This window comes from Pan troglodytes, chromosome 20 (assembly GCF_028858775.2).
Source record: "Pan troglodytes isolate AG18354 chromosome 20, NHGRI_mPanTro3-v2.0_pri, whole genome shotgun sequence".
Classification (NCBI taxonomy): Eukaryota; Metazoa; Chordata; class Mammalia; order Primates; family Hominidae; genus Pan; species Pan troglodytes.
In genome coordinates, this window is record NC_072418.2 from 36,194,883 (window position 1) to 36,210,082 (window position 15,200).

The following is a 15,200-nucleotide window of genomic DNA, read 5'->3' on the forward strand; positions in this document are numbered from 1 at the left end:
GTGGCACATCCAGGATGACGTTGTTCAAGAGAACTTTCCTCTTGTCCCTTTTCTTTTCTTTTTTTTTTTTTCCTGAGACGGAGTTTTGCTCTCTTGCCCAGGCTGGAGTGCAGTGGCGCTATCTCGGCTCACTGCAACCTCTGCTTGCCAGGTTCAAGTGATTCTCCTGCCTCAGCTTCCCCCGAGTAGCTGGGATTACAGGCGTGTGCACCACCATGCCTGGCTAATTTTTGTATTTTTAGTAGAGACGGGGTTTCACCATATTGGCCAGGCTGGTCTCGGACTCCTGACCTCAGGTGATCCACCCACCTCGGCCTCCCAAAGTGCTGGGATTACAGGTGTGAGCCACCGCACCCGGCAGTCTCTTTTCTTAAAAGCAAAGTAGCCTTTCATATAAGTCCTACTATGAATTTTCTCTACATTTGCTTGCACAAATTGTTTTACATGCCCATTCCTAACGCAGTCCCTGGCAAGGAAAGTGGGATCAAAATGACTGGCTTAGATAAGACACAAAGCCCCACTTCGTAATCCTGCCTCCCCAACACTGGGAGTACCACTCCTGCAGTGTGTGGCGGTGCAGAGGAAGGCAGGTGCCTAGACAACATCAGGACTCTGCAAGGAAAGAGGAAACGTGCCAATGGTTGGACAGGCAGCCAGCAACATCTGCTCCAGTAAAGGCAAAGGCACCTGACTCTAGGCCTGGCACTCACACTTGTGAATGCTTGCTGGCTGGAACTCCAGGCTTTGTCTCTTTCACGCTGACCTTTGAGATACTGTCGAGAAGAACACGGCCATTACTTCCTGTCTTCCCAGTTTGGTCATGCTCGGGGTGGCCCTAATGAGCAGCGACTATCATGCCCTGCCCTTGGCCACTGGCTTTACCTTGTGTGAGGATGAGGTTCTAAAGTCAGTGTGAGGCGGGGCACGGTGGCTCATGCCTGTAATCCCAGCACTTTGGGAGGCTGAGGCGGGTGGATCACCTGAGGTCAGGAGTTCGAGACCAGCCTGACCAACATAGTGAAACCCCATCTATACTAAAAACACAAAAAGTTAGCCAGGCATGGTGGTGTGTGCCTGTAATCCCAGCTACTTGGGAGGCTGAGGCAGGAGAATCACTTGAACCCGGGAGGTGGAGGTTGCAGTGAGCCCAGATTGCACCACTGCACTCCGGCCTGGGCAACAAGAGAGAAACTCTGTCTCAAAAAAATAAATAAATAAAAAATAAAGTCAGTGTGTATGTCTGTCACTCTGCTGATCCAGAACGAAATTTTGTAGTTTTAACTTTTTTTTTAACAGAAATAAAACTATGTGATGTATTGTGTATAGTCACTTTCCAAATAATGTAATTCTGTTTGAATTTTTTTGAAGGATCTTAGTGAATTTGGGATAGCACCTAAAGCGATTGTCACCACAGACGATTTTGCCTCCAAAACCAAAGACAGAATACGAGAAAAGGCTAGGCAGTTGGCCGCTGCCACTGCCCCTATTCCTGGAGCCACCTTCCTTGATGACCTCATAACGCCAGCAAAGTGAGCATTTCCTTCTGACTGTCATGATCTTAGCACCGGTGTTTTGCATACGTATGATTCTCTTGCTGAGGGATAGTTTGATTGCAAGTGAGACAAGCCTTCTTAGGCTCAAAGTCTAAGTGAAAAAGGGGGTTTTGCGTAAAGGATCTTGCACTGTCATTGCACGGAGAGATTAAGAACTCCAGCCACTAGCTGTGCTGCTGGGGCTCTCAGAGGCTGGAGAGCTGTTAGGAATTACAGTGACTTCTCCCACCACCCCTCCAGACCTTATAGCCTCGCCTCTGTCTGCCTCCTTCTACCCTCACTTTCTGTGTATCTCCTTGTGCTCCTGGGCTTGTGGCCTGATATGGCAGCCTTAGACCTTCAGGGATTCCCAGGCCACATGCTTAGCAAGGACTGTCTAGAGTCCCTGTGATCCCATCATAAAGGCCCAGGAGAAAGGTCATCTGATTGACTTCCCCAGTTCAGGTGTGCACCCCAGTGCAGCCTGCTGTGGCTGGAATGGCAGGGTCACGCCAGATGTAATGTGGGTGAGGGCAAGGGCCCAGGCAAGACAGGCCTAGGAACTGAGCAGGAACTCAGAAGCCGCTTATTTCATATTCTTTGTTAATGTTATTTTGAAAAGTTCATTTTCAATGCCTTGCTATCCTAGATTATCTGTTGGTTTCGAATTGCTAAGAAAAATGGGTTGGAAAGAAGGACAAGGAGTTGGTCCTCGAGTAAAGAGACGGCCACGCCGACAGAAACCTGGTGTGTATGTTAATTGATTAACTGTTATCACTGCTGCAGCGTACTTTTTTTTTTTTGAGACAGGGTCTTGCTCTGTCGCCCAGGCTGGAGTGCAGTGGTGTGATCCCGGCATACTGCAGCCTTGACCTCCTGGGCTCAAGTGATCCTTCCACGTTAGCCCCGCAAGTAGCTGGGACCACAGGCATGTGCCACTATGCCAGGCTAATTTTTTGTATTTTTTGTAGAGACGGGGTTTTGCCATGTTGCCCAGGCCCAGGCTGAGGATTGCCTGAGCAAATTCCAATAAACGAAATAGCTGGGCCCAGTGGTATGTGTGTCTTCTAAGGCTTTTTATGTGTAATGCATGACAGCTTCCAGAAAGGCTGTGCTAGTTTATGCTTCTGCCAGCAGCATGTGAGAGTTCATGTTTCCTACCCTCCCCCAAGCTGTCACAGTTTAACATTATTACCTGTTCCTTATTTCTTGCCCTGAGTCTCCCCAGCCAGACTGTAAGTGACTCTTTGAGGGCAACAGTCATTTCTTTTGGGTTCCTTATGCCGTGGGGCAGTATTGGTTACTCATTGAGCACATTACTGCTAGGTAGGGCAGGTGCTGGTAGAAAATGATTCCTGGCTGGGTGCAGTGACTCATACCCATAATCCTGGCACTTTGGGATGCTGAGGTGAGATTATCTTTGAGCCCAGGTGTTTGAGACCAGCCTGGGCAACACGGTGAAACCCTGCCTCTACCAAATATACCAAAATTAGCCAGGTGTGGTGGAGTGCACCTGTAGTCCCAGCTACGACTCAGGAGAGTGAGGTGGGAGGATGGCTTTAGTCCAGAAGGTTGAGGCTACAGTGAGCTATGATCATGCTGCTGTACTTCAGCCTGGGTGACAGGGCGAGACCCTGTTTCTAAAACAATTCCCAGTTATCTGCCTCTCACCATAATGCTGTAGCACATTTTATAAATGTACCCATGTACCTCTGAAGAGTTATCAGTGAGGTTTTTTTTTTTTTTTTTTTTTTTTTGAGATGGAGTTTCGCTCTTGTTGCCCAGGCTGAAGTACAATGCGCGATCTCGGCTCACTGCAACCTCTGCTTCCCGGTTCAAGCGATTCTCCTGCCTCAGCCTCCTGAGTAGCTGGGATTACAGGCTTGCGCCACCATGCCTGGCTATTTTTTTTTGTATTTTTTGTAGAGACGGGGTTTCTCCATGTTGGTCAGGCTGGTCTCCAACTCCCGACCTCGTGATCCACCCCGCCTCAGCCTCCCAAAGTACTGGGATTACAGGCATGAGCCGCTGCGCCCAGCCATTTTTTAAAAAAATTTTTTGTGGAGGCGGAATCTCACTATGTTATCCAGGCTGGTCTTGAACTCCTGGGCTCAAGCGATCCTCTCACCTCAGCCTCCCAGAGTGCTGGGATTACAGGTGTGATCCACCGCGCCCGGCCTGGTCGGGGTTTTCTATTTGTAGTCACTCATGACTATTGCATTTGAAATCTCTTTTCTAGATCCTGGAGTCAAAATCTATGGCTGTGCATTACCCCCTGGAAGCTCGGAAGGATCTGAGGTATTGCACGGTCTGACTGACCTTCACTTTGGTACAACAGCACCTGTTTCTGTATGACTGTGAAATTTTAGGGTTGGAGACAATTTTAGAAATCAGATCCAATAACTATACAGTGAAATACTCATACCCTAAAGCTATCCTCATTATATCAGCATACATATTCAGCAACATGCCAGCACCACAGATACCCAGGTCTGTTCAGCTTCATAAAATGGAGTTGGTGTTAGCATCCTTTGTGCCAGAAAGTGATTTAGTCATTTGTAACAGCACCAATGAAAGTTTGCTAATTGTTCTGTGTGGCATTAATCACTGCGTTTTCAATTAGTATTTTGTGGGTTTACTTTGCATCATTCAGTGACTCACCTTAATTCCACTTTAAACGGAAATAGGGTGAAGATGATGACTACTTGCCTGATAATGTGACCTTTGCACCCAAAGATGTCACACCTGTGGATTTCACACCTAAAGATAATGTGCATGGTCTGGCTTACAAGGGCCTGGATCCCCACCAGGCACTGTTTGGAACTTCGGGAGAACATTTTAATCTTTTCAGTGGTGGTTCTGAGAGAGCTGGCGATCTTGGAGAAATTGGACTGAATAAAGGAAGAAAATTGGGAATTTCAGGCCAGGTAAAATTATTTTCTATTTTATAAAGGGGGAGTCATTGATAAATGAGTCTACTTTCTTTCTTTCTTCTTTTTAGAGGTTCTTTATTTTCTTTTTTTTCCCCCCAATCCTCAAGTGGAATCAGGTCAAAGATTCTTTCTTAAAATGCATTTTTAAAATGGTGACTTTGCCATTTCATTATTACCATTTCTGTTTTTTTTTGAGAGGGGGTTTCACTCTGTTACCCAGGCTGGAGTGCAGTGGTGCGATCTTGGCTTCCTGCAACCTCTGTCTCCTGGGTTCAAGTGATTCTCCTGCCTCAGCCTCCTGAATAGCTGGGATTATAGGCATGTGCCACCATGCCCAACTAATTTTTGTATTTTTAGTAGAGACGGGGTTTCACCATGTTGGCCAGGCTGGTCTCGAACTCCTGACTTCAGATGATCCACCTGCCTCAGCCTCCCAAAGTGCTGGGATTACAGGCATGAGCCACTGCGCCTGGCCACCTTTTCTTTCTTTCTTTCTTTTTTTTTTTTTTTTTGAGACAGAGTTTGACTCTTGTTGCCCAGGCTGGAGTGCAATGGCGCGATCTCGGCTCACCGCAACCTCCACCTCCCAGGTTGAAGCGATTCTCCTGCCTCAGCCTCCCGACTAGCTGAGATTACAGGCATGTGCCACCACCCTGGCTAATTTTGTATTTTTAGTAGAGATGGGGTTTCTCCATGTTGGTCAGGCTGGTCTTGACCTCCTGACCTCAGGTGATCCACCCGCCTCGGCCTCCCAAAGTGCTGGGATTACAGGCGTGAGCCACTGCGCCCGGCCCACCTTTTCTTTTTATAAACGTGTTTTTTTTTTCAGTCTTTTAAACAAAAATGCTACTTGTTAGAGGCTCCTTTCCGCAGAGAGTAGGAGTTCTTCCAGCGGGCAGTAGAGTAGCAGCGGCCCTTAGACCCCAGCCACCAGCGTTGGCCCAGGCCGCATTGATCAGTTGATGAACATTTCTTCCTTTCTCCTCTTGGAAGCCACATTTCCACCCCTGCACTGCTGCTTGGCTTTGTTCTCCACTCTTCTTCCTGTGCGGGGACCTGGAGCCATGGCTGTTGTGGGGACTGGAGGGCAGTGTTGGCAGTAGGGACATGGCATTCACCTCTGGTCACTGTTTTCCAGAAAACTTGTGTGTGTGTTGGTCGATCTGGGACCCCCGTTCACTTCTCTCTTGGTGATCTTGAAGTGCTAACTTGGTTTCCAATCACATCCTTAAAGTAGCTTTATCCGTGAAGATCCCAGACATACCCTAACACCTGTGCTCAGTTTGAAACCTTGTTTTTTAAAGGCTTTTGGTGTAGGTGCCCTGGAAGAGGAAGATGATGATATCTATGCCACAGAAACTCTATCCAAGTATGACACTGTTCTGAAGGACGAGGAGCCTGGAGACGGACTCTATGGCTGGACAGCACCCAGGCAGTATAAAAACCAGAAAGGTAATTCGACAGCCACAAACCTAATGGCAGGACCAAGTGTCAGGGTATCAGGAAGGAGGGGCTGCAAGAGCGATACAGGAGCACCAGCCTCTGTTGTTGGTCAAGGTCACGGTAAGAAACAAAACAAAGAAGCGAGGCCCAGCATGGGAAGTGAAACAAACGCAGGATTCAGACCTGGCCAAGGCCAAAGCCAGCTGTCAAGGTGGGGCCCAGGTGGGAGGGAGGGAGAGGTCTGTAATCAGGGAAAGAGGAATGCCTGGACCAGTGACCACATGGCTGGTCAGAGCTGGCAGTGGGTCAAAGGGAAGCACCCAGAGCTCGAGGAACTGGGCAGGCGGCCAAAGGAGGCCAACACATGCAGCAGGTCAGAAGGTCAAGCCAGGGGACCAGGAGGCAGGTACACCAACAGCCTGCAGCAAGATGGAGCTGGGCGCCCAGTCCGTCTTCTCCCTTGAGTCCCTGGCTCTGAGGAGGCTCTTGTTGGGATAAGAGGCTGACATCTCTCAACACAACTTTAACTTCATGCTGTGTTGAAATTTCAAGGTGAATCAGATCCTGTGGTTTGAAGTCACATTTCAGTTGTTTCCAGAAAAGGTGCAGGGCCAGACAGTGTAGAGTCGGTATTAGCAGCATGTGATTTGGAGTCAGTCAGACCTAGGTTTGGATGCCAGCTCTCCATTGCCCAGCTTTGTGACCTTAGGCAAGGCTCATAACCTGTCTGGGCATTGGAGTCCACATTTGTAAAGTGAGGATAAAATCCACTCCAGAGGCGGTTGTGAGGATTAAGTGGCATAACTCAGTGTCTGGCATAGCACCTGCCCCAAAAACTGAAGAAGTGGCACCTACTATTCTTTGGTTATCATACAGTCATGTGTCACTTGACTGGGATGGTATGACAGGGAACCCAGGGTTTTACACAGGACACTGGAAGGGCATGTGTACCCAGTCTTAGGAGACTTAACCTCTGGGTGGTCAGTGGGCTGCTAGTACTTACTTCCTTTTTTTTTTCCTTCCAATGTTTTTGTTTTTTTTTCCCGAGTCATTTAGCTTCTGAGCCTTCTTCCTTTTGCCTCCCTATAGTTTCTGATTTCTGTCCCCAAACTATGGATTATTTTTATATAACTTAAATGAAGATATATTAATATATCATAATATACTATTTAATTTTAATACTATATTATAATCAATATACCATTATATATTGTATATGATTTATATTTTATATAATTAATATATCAATACTGTCGGTATATTATGTAACATACCAATACATTATTACATAATAATGTATTGATCTATTTTAATTATTCATTATTTATTAAAAGTGGTGGGAGTATGAAATTGATAATATCCTATATCTGTTAATATAAATGATATTTAATATTATACAACATATTAATAACAATATATCAATCCTTTAATAATTAATGATATGTAATGACATATATTTAAGTCCGCCTGCTGAACCACATCTTTCACTTTTCCCTCGTGCACCAGCTTTGCCCCCAGCTGATTGGTTCTCACTCCTTCCACTGAGCTCCGAGCCTGTCCTTGTCCCTCTCTGCTGTGGCCTCTCTCCCCCAGCTTCCTCTCTCCCCCCCTGCAGGGTCACAGCATCTGTAGTGTTGACTGTATGATTTTCTATTCGGTGAATCTATCTTTATTTTACCTAGTCTCCACGGTTGATTTTTTACATTAAAAAAATTTTTTTTTTTGAGACAGAGTCTCACTCTGTCACCCAGGCTGGAGAGCAGTGGCATGATCTCGGCTCACTGCAACCTCCGTCCCCTGGGTTCAAGCGATTCTCCTGCCTCAGCCTCCTGAGTAACTGGGATTACAGGTGTGCGCCACCACGCCCAGCTAATTTTTTTTTTTTTTTTTTTTGGAAGAAGGAATTTCCCTCTTGTTGCCCAGGCAGGAGTGTAATGGCCTGATCTTGGCTCACCACAGCCTATGCCTCCCGGGTTCAAGCAATTCTCCTGCCTCAGCCTCCCAAGGAGCTGGGATTACAGGCGCCTGCTACCACGCCCGGCTAATTTTTGTGTTTTTAGTAGAGATGGAGTTTCATCATGTTGGCCAGGCTGGTCTTGAACTCCCGACCTCAGGTGATCCGCCCGCCTCGGCCTCCCAGAGTTCTGGAATTACAGGCGTGAGCTACCACGGCTGGCCATGGTTGATTTTTAAATTCTCATTTTTTTTTCCATGATCAATAGGGCTATAATGAATATTTTTCTGATTCTGTCTTTATGTACATTTGTTTATTTCTTCAGAATTCTTCAGAATGAACTCATAAACATGAAATTTCTGGGTTTTGAGATAATACAAGTTCCAAGAATGTGAAATTGAATCCCACATTACCTGAAGAAATTTTAGTAAGTTCTAGAAGCTTAAAAAAAAGCCCAACATGTCAGGTGCATTGGCTCACACCTGTAATCCCAGCACTTTGGGAGGCTGAGGCAGGCAGATCACGAGGTCAGGAGATCGAGACCATCCTGGCCAACATGGTAAAACCTCGTCTCTACTAAAAATACAAAAATTAGCTGGGTGTGGTGGCACATGCCTGTAATGCCAGCTACTCGGGAGGCTGAGGCACGAGGATCACTTGAATCCAGGAGGCAGAGGTTGCAGTGAGCCAAGATTGTGCCACTGTACTCTAGCCTGGTGACAGAGCGAGACTCCATCTCAAAAAAAAAAAAAGCCCAACAGGAGTCAAAGCACAAAGAATGGTTTTGTGGGGAGGGGAGAGATGTGGTGGTGCTGAATGATGAGTGGCTAAAAGCCTTAGCTCATCTGCACTGTGGGCTGTTCCTGCTTCAGGCCTGAGCTCCTAGCCTGTGAAGGAGCTTTTGATGGTCATGTAGAAGGGGCTTTTTTTTTTTCAGAAGGGGCTTTTGAGTGCAGAGAATACAGTTCATTTATACGGACTTCTGGCGTAACCAGTACGTGCAGGAAAACCTTGAGAATCAAATCAAAGAGCTTTTGTTGGTGGGGTTGTCTCTATGACCAGAAGACGATCCCCACCTCCAGGTCAGAGGGCATTGGTCATTCAGTTTCCTATGTCTGTGATCTTTATGTCTTGTTAAAGATTACAGGCTGACCTGGTGGCATTGCCTTTCATCCCTATTTGGATTGTTGCTAAGGAGATGGCCAGGTAGTCACCCTGTAGTTCTTCACCTAGTTTTACACATGACGCTCTCACAGTTGTGATTTGTATTTTCCTCCATGCTTGTCCTCTTGGTGGTTTTTCTTGATCTTTTACTCCACGGGGTATATCCTTTGGTGCCCCTAAGGTACTTCTTCTAAAAGTCACGTCAGTGTGCTTGTCTTGGAGGACCACAGCCTTGTGACCTGGGTAGCCCAATCTGTCCAGGGCGGTGTGGGCCGGGCCCTAGTCACTGAGTCAACAGAGGTGTGGGGCTTTGCTTACCACTTGTTCTTCCCTTTACTGCTGCTGTTGAGTGATAGCATGTATGACACGTACTATTTATGTTCTTAGAGATAAGAACGTAAAATGCTGATGTGTTCTGTCTTATTCTAATCATCTCTACTTCTGGAATTAATCTATGACATCATTTTGTAGAATCAGAGAAAGACCTTCGGTACGTTGGCAAAATTTTGGATGGATTTTCCTTGGCTTCTAAACCTTTATCTTCTAAGAAAGTAAGAAAAACTTTTTTTCTTTCTTTTTTTACTGGTTTAGTTCTTAAAATATTTGCTGCTATGTGATCTGAGTTCTATTAACAACAGGAAAGATAAGTAAATTCTGTTTTCAAAAAACAACAGCCTGGTTACTAGTGATTGTCTAGAAAAACATTCTACGTTAGAAATATCAGGGCCAGGCACAGTGGCTCATGCCTGTAATCCCAGCACTTTGGGAGGCCAAGGTGGGTGGATCACCTGAGGTCGGGAGTTTAAGACCAGCCTGACCAACATGGAGAAACCCCGTCTCTACTAAAAATACAAAATTAGCTGCGCGTGGTGTCGCATGCCTGTAATCCCAGCTACTAGGGAGGCTGAGGTGGGAGAATCACTTGAACCCAGGAGGTGGAGGTTGCAGTGAGCCAAGATCACACCACTGCACTCCAGCCTGGACAACACGTAAAACTCTGTCTCAAAAAAAAAAAAAAAAATTAAGTTGGCGAGGCGTGGTGGCTCACGCCTGTAATCCCAGCACTTTGGGAGGCCAAGGTTGTCAGATCACCTGAGGTTAGGAGTTTGAGACCACCCTGGCCAATATGGCAAAACCCCGTCTCTACTAAAAATAGAAAAATTAGCCAGGTGTGGTGGTGGGCGCACCGAGTAATCCCAGTTACTCGGGAGGCTGAGGCAGGAGAATTACTTGAGTCCGGAAGGTGGAGGTTGCAGTGAGCCAACATTGTGCCACTGCACGTCTAGCCTGGGTGACAGAGCAAGACTCCATCTCAAAAAAAGAAAAAAAAAGAAAAGGAAGCATAGTTTAAAAATGATGGAGAAGCACTCACTGGTCCTTAGGATAAATAGTCCAGCCTGGCCCCAGGTAGCTCCCATCCAACAAAGGTAGCAGATACACAAATACAGAGTCGTGGGCAAACATCCCTAAGTGGAGAGACACAGTCCTGGGGGTTCCTGGCGCTTCTCTGGAGTAGGGCTTTGGGCAGGAACACTTCAGAAGAGGGCTGTGTTCATCTAGCCTTTCACACACAGATTTAGATGGTTCTCTAGATCTGAATCTAGAGGTCAAACAGAACAATGATTTGGCAGACAGACAGAGAGAAATACTTTCAATCCAAGACTGGGCATGGTGGCTTACGCCTGTAATCCTAGCACTTTGGGAGGCCAACGCGGGCAGATCGCTAGAGTCCAGGAGTTCGAGACCAGCCTGGGCAACATGGTGAAACCCCATCTCTACAAAAAATACATACAAAAAAAAAAAATTAGCTGGGTGTGGTGGTATGTGCCTGTAGTCCTAGCCTCTTGGGGGCCTGAGGTGGGAGGATTGCTTGAGCCTGGGAGGTCCAGGCTGCAGTGAGCTGTGATTGGCTGCTGCACTCCAGCCTGGGCAACAGAGTGAGACCCTGTCTCAAAAAAAAAAAAGAAATACTTTGAATCCCATGGAGGATATAGAGAAGTGGACACACTCCTCCTTTCTGCCATGTTCCTCTGGGTTTTTGTGTGGTGGTAACATGAGAGTGTTTTCTGGCTGATTTGGGGGTGTGTCTCCAGAAGGTGATGAAGCTAAGATGATAAAAAAACAGGATTTCTTGACAATGATAACACCACTCTTTCATGGACTTTCATTGTGCCAGGGGCTTGACCCAGGCTGTGTATTTTAACAACCACCTGGGGAGCTTGGGGAACTCCAGTTATAGCAGACTCTCTGGGGTGGGGCGCAGGCATCAGTATAGTTACAACTCCTCAGGCGAGTCCAGCATGCACCTGGACCTGAGAGCCAGCGGAGAGAGGGGCCGGGAGAGAGGGGTCAGTGCTTTCAGCCACAGGGTTACTTCATCATGGACTTCAGCTTTCATGTAGCTTAAAAATCTAGAGAATATTTCAGTGTGAATTTGGGGGAAAAAATAGTAAAGAAAAGTCTAGAAAATAGCTTAAATAACAAACACATGTGGATTTGTTAGACCAAGAGCAAGGGAGACCATTTAATGCAGTTATTTAACAATATTTAGTACTTTCCTTTACCTTGTCTGCTGTGCCATCATTCATGCCTGTCAGTGTTAAAAATCCCCAAATTTCCCAAATAGATTTTCATTTCACTTCCGTCAACTTTTAAATTAAAGTTTTTAAATTCCTGTCCCCACTCCCCTCCTAGCTCCTGGGCCAGGTCCTCTTGGCTCTACTCACATTATTCATAGTAATATCTTGGATGAAAAAAATAGGCCAGGCGTGGTGGCTTACGCCTGTAATTCCAGCACATTGGGAGGCTGAGGCGGGTGGATCATTTGAGGTCAGGAGTTTGAGACCAGCCTGGCCAACATGGTGAAACCCCGTCTCTACTAAAAATACAAAAATTAGCCAGGCATGGTGATGCGTGCCTGTAATTCCTGCTACTTGGGAGGCTGAGGCAGGAGAATTGCATACCCAGAGCTGAGATTGCACCACTGCACTGCAGCCTGGATGACAGAGCAAGACTCTGTCTCAAAAAAAAAAAAAAAAAGAAAAAGAAAAAAGAAAGCCTGAAGCTTCAATTTGCAACTGAAACATAACTAGAAAAAATAATTATGAATTTAAAAATAACTACAGTTATTATTATTATTATTAATTATTATTTTTGAGATGGAGTCTCACTCTGTCACCCAGGCTGGAGTGCAGTGGTGCAATCTCAGCTCACTGCAACCTCTGCTTCCCAGGCTCAAGCAATTCTCCTGCCTCAGCCTTCCAAGTAGCTGGGATTACAGGCATCCACCACCACACCTGGCTAATTTTTGTATTTTTAGTAGAGACGGGGTTTCACCATGTTGGCCAGGCTGGTCTTGAACTCTTGACCTTAAGTGATCTGCCTACCTTGTCCTCCCAAAGTGCTGGGATTATAGGCATGAGCCACTGTGCCCAGCTATTATTATTATTTATTTGTTTTTCTTTTTTTTTTGTTTGAGACGGAGTCTCGCTCTGTTTCAGCTCTGCACCGGAGATCAGTGGCGCAATCTCAGCTCACTGCGACCTCTGCCTCCCGGGTTTACGCGACTCTCCTGCCTCAGCACCCCCGAGTAGCTGAGATTACAGGTGTGCGCTACCACGCCTGGCTAATTTTTGTATTTTTAGTAGAGATGGGGTTTCACCATATTGGCCAGGCTGGTCTCGAACTCCTGGTCTCAGGTGATCCACCCGCCTTGGTCTCCCAACATGCTGGGATTACAGGCATGATCCACCGTGCCCGGCCCCAATTATTATTGTAAAAAATTTTTTTTTTAGTTTTATAGAGATGGGGTCTCATTCTGTTGCCCAGGCTCGTCATGAACTCCCAGGCTCAAGCAGTCCTCCCATCTTGGCCTCCCAGAGTGCTGGGATTATAGGTGTGAGCCACTGCGCCCAGCCATTATTTTCCTCCATGCTTTGAATGGTACTTTTTCTAAATTTTCTGATGTACAGTGGGCCAGCCCTACCTGTAGGCCCTGACATTTATGATCTATTGTCATCTTTATAGTTCTTATCCTATGAAACAGGCACATTAGCTTCTTTCTGTAGAAATGGGTGGGAGGATATTCGAAATGCCTGACCACTGGAACACGGTGGCTCTTGTGACCCTCCAGGTCCAGAGGGGATGCTGGCTGGACCTCTGGCCAGCCTGTTCTTGTGCTACCTGCCTGCTGAGTGTTAACCCAGGAAGGGGCGGGGTTAACAAGGCTCAGAGGTAACAGGTTTTCCTGATTAAATCAAACATGATCTTGCAGCCTGTATTTTCTGGGTTTTGTCTTGGTTTGTTAAGATCTATCCACCTCCAGAGCTGCCAAGAGACTATCGACCAGTGCATTATTTCAGACCCATGGTGGCCGCCACCTCCGAGAACTCACACTTACTGCAGGTATTATCAGAGTCAGCTGGAAAGGCAACGCCTGACCCAGGGACACACAGTAAGCACCAACTGAATGCCTCCAAACGGGCTGAGTTGCTTGGAGAGACGCCTATTCAAGGTATGTGCCATGGAGAAGACGGAAATCATTTCACATAATTCGAGTTATCAAAATCAAAATGGAAAGTTGTTGTTTTCCCACTGAAGTTTTTTACATGAATTTGTATTCCCAAACTGTGGAAATAACACTATTTATTGTAAATGGCATACATAATAGTGTGCATATCTTTTACTTCTTTTTTTAAGTTTTATTTTTAAACTTATTTATTTTGAGATAATGTCTAGGTCTGTCACCCAGGCTGAAGGCAGTGGTAACTCTCTATAACCTGGAACTCCTGGGTTCAAGCGATCCTCCCACCTCAGACTCCCATGTTGCTGGGACTATAGGCATGTGCCACCACCACACCTGGCACATTTTTTAAATAGAGATGAGGGTCTCACTATGTTGCCCAGGCTGGTCTGGAACTTCTGGCTTCCCAAAGTGCTGGGATTACAGGTGTGAGCCTCTGCGCCCAGCCAAGGCTTGTTTTTCCACCTTCAGTTTGGTTGATGTCGTTCAAATCACAACTTTTGTTGTAAGCTCAGCTGTTTTCAGACTTGTCATAATTATCAGGGAATGTGGTTAAGGTGCCTTCCCCTTCTCTGCACAGCCTGGGAGAGTATGTTTTCTTCCTCCTGGGGATCGCATTGTGTAACTCTTCTCCCGAAAGTCTGAAAGGGATGAATGCGTCTGAAAGTCTGGAAAGACATGGAGAATCCCCTGCAGGGTGCAGCAGGAAAGACCCACCATGAGAGGTGGACTTGGACTCTTAGGGGCTCGGGTCTCACTGCCATGGGGAACTCAATAGGTGTCTCGTATAATTGGCAAACAGAACCCTTGGTTCCCCACCCCCATCACACACTGCGCTTCCTCATCTAAGTCTTCTCATCTCAGGAAGTGGTGCCACCATGATCCACTGCTCGGACCAGGATGTAGGAGGCCTAATTCTTTTTTTTTTCTTAATTTTTAATTTTAATTTTTATTTTTTTATTATACTTTAAGTTCTAGGGTACATGTGCACAACGTGCAGGTTTGTTACATGTGTATACATGTGCCACGTTGGTGTGCTGCACCTATTAACTCGTCATTTACATAAGGTATATCTCCTAATGCTATCCCTCCCCCCTTCCCCAGGAGGCCTAATTCTTAGCTCCTCTCTTTTCGGTCCTCCCGCACCCTCCCTGACCCTCCTTGGCCCTTAGTGAGTCCTCTCGGCTCTACCCACACGTGTGGGGGTTCTGTCCACTACTCATCTGCATTTCCGTGGCCTCCCGGGTCTGAGCCCCACCCCTCCACCTGGACCGTTGCTGCAGTCTCCTTGGTGGTCTCCTTGTTTCCTGTCCATCCCCCGTAGACTGTTCCCCTCACCAGCAGCTGGATGAGGCCAACTATACCAGCCAACACCTCTCCCACCTACAGAAACCTCCAGGCTCCCCACGAGGCCCTGTGCGGCCCCGCCCCTGCCCGCCTTTCAGGCTGCACCATCCACCACCTTCCCTTACCCTCCCACAGTGTAGCGTCTTCCTTCTCCTTTCCTCCCCTTGAACACGCCGTCATCCATGACACTGCCTAAGGGCCTTTGTGTTTGCTGTACCTCCCTTTCTGTTCTTCCCTCATATTTTTGTGAATCTGGCTCTTTTTTTTTTTAGCTTATGACTTATCTCGAATGTTATTTTCTTCCA

General features: G+C 46.7%; 1 protein-coding gene across 1 annotated transcript in view; it reads left to right on the forward strand.

The window, feature by feature from the left end:
• The window catches only part of GPATCH1 (G-patch domain containing 1), a 48,189-nt gene that overhangs the window by 11,123 nt on the left and 21,866 nt on the right, over positions 1-15,200 (forward strand). Inside the window, exons 4-10 of the mRNA XM_512571.8 lie at positions 1,369-1,529; positions 2,182-2,279; positions 3,772-3,830; positions 4,220-4,459; positions 5,770-5,917; positions 9,498-9,577; positions 13,335-13,539. Of these exons, the coding sequence (XP_512571.3) occupies positions 1,369-1,529; positions 2,182-2,279; positions 3,772-3,830; positions 4,220-4,459; positions 5,770-5,917; positions 9,498-9,577; positions 13,335-13,539 (991 nt within the window). The remainder of the gene's footprint in view (positions 1-1,368; positions 1,530-2,181; positions 2,280-3,771; positions 3,831-4,219; positions 4,460-5,769; positions 5,918-9,497; positions 9,578-13,334; positions 13,540-15,200) is intronic.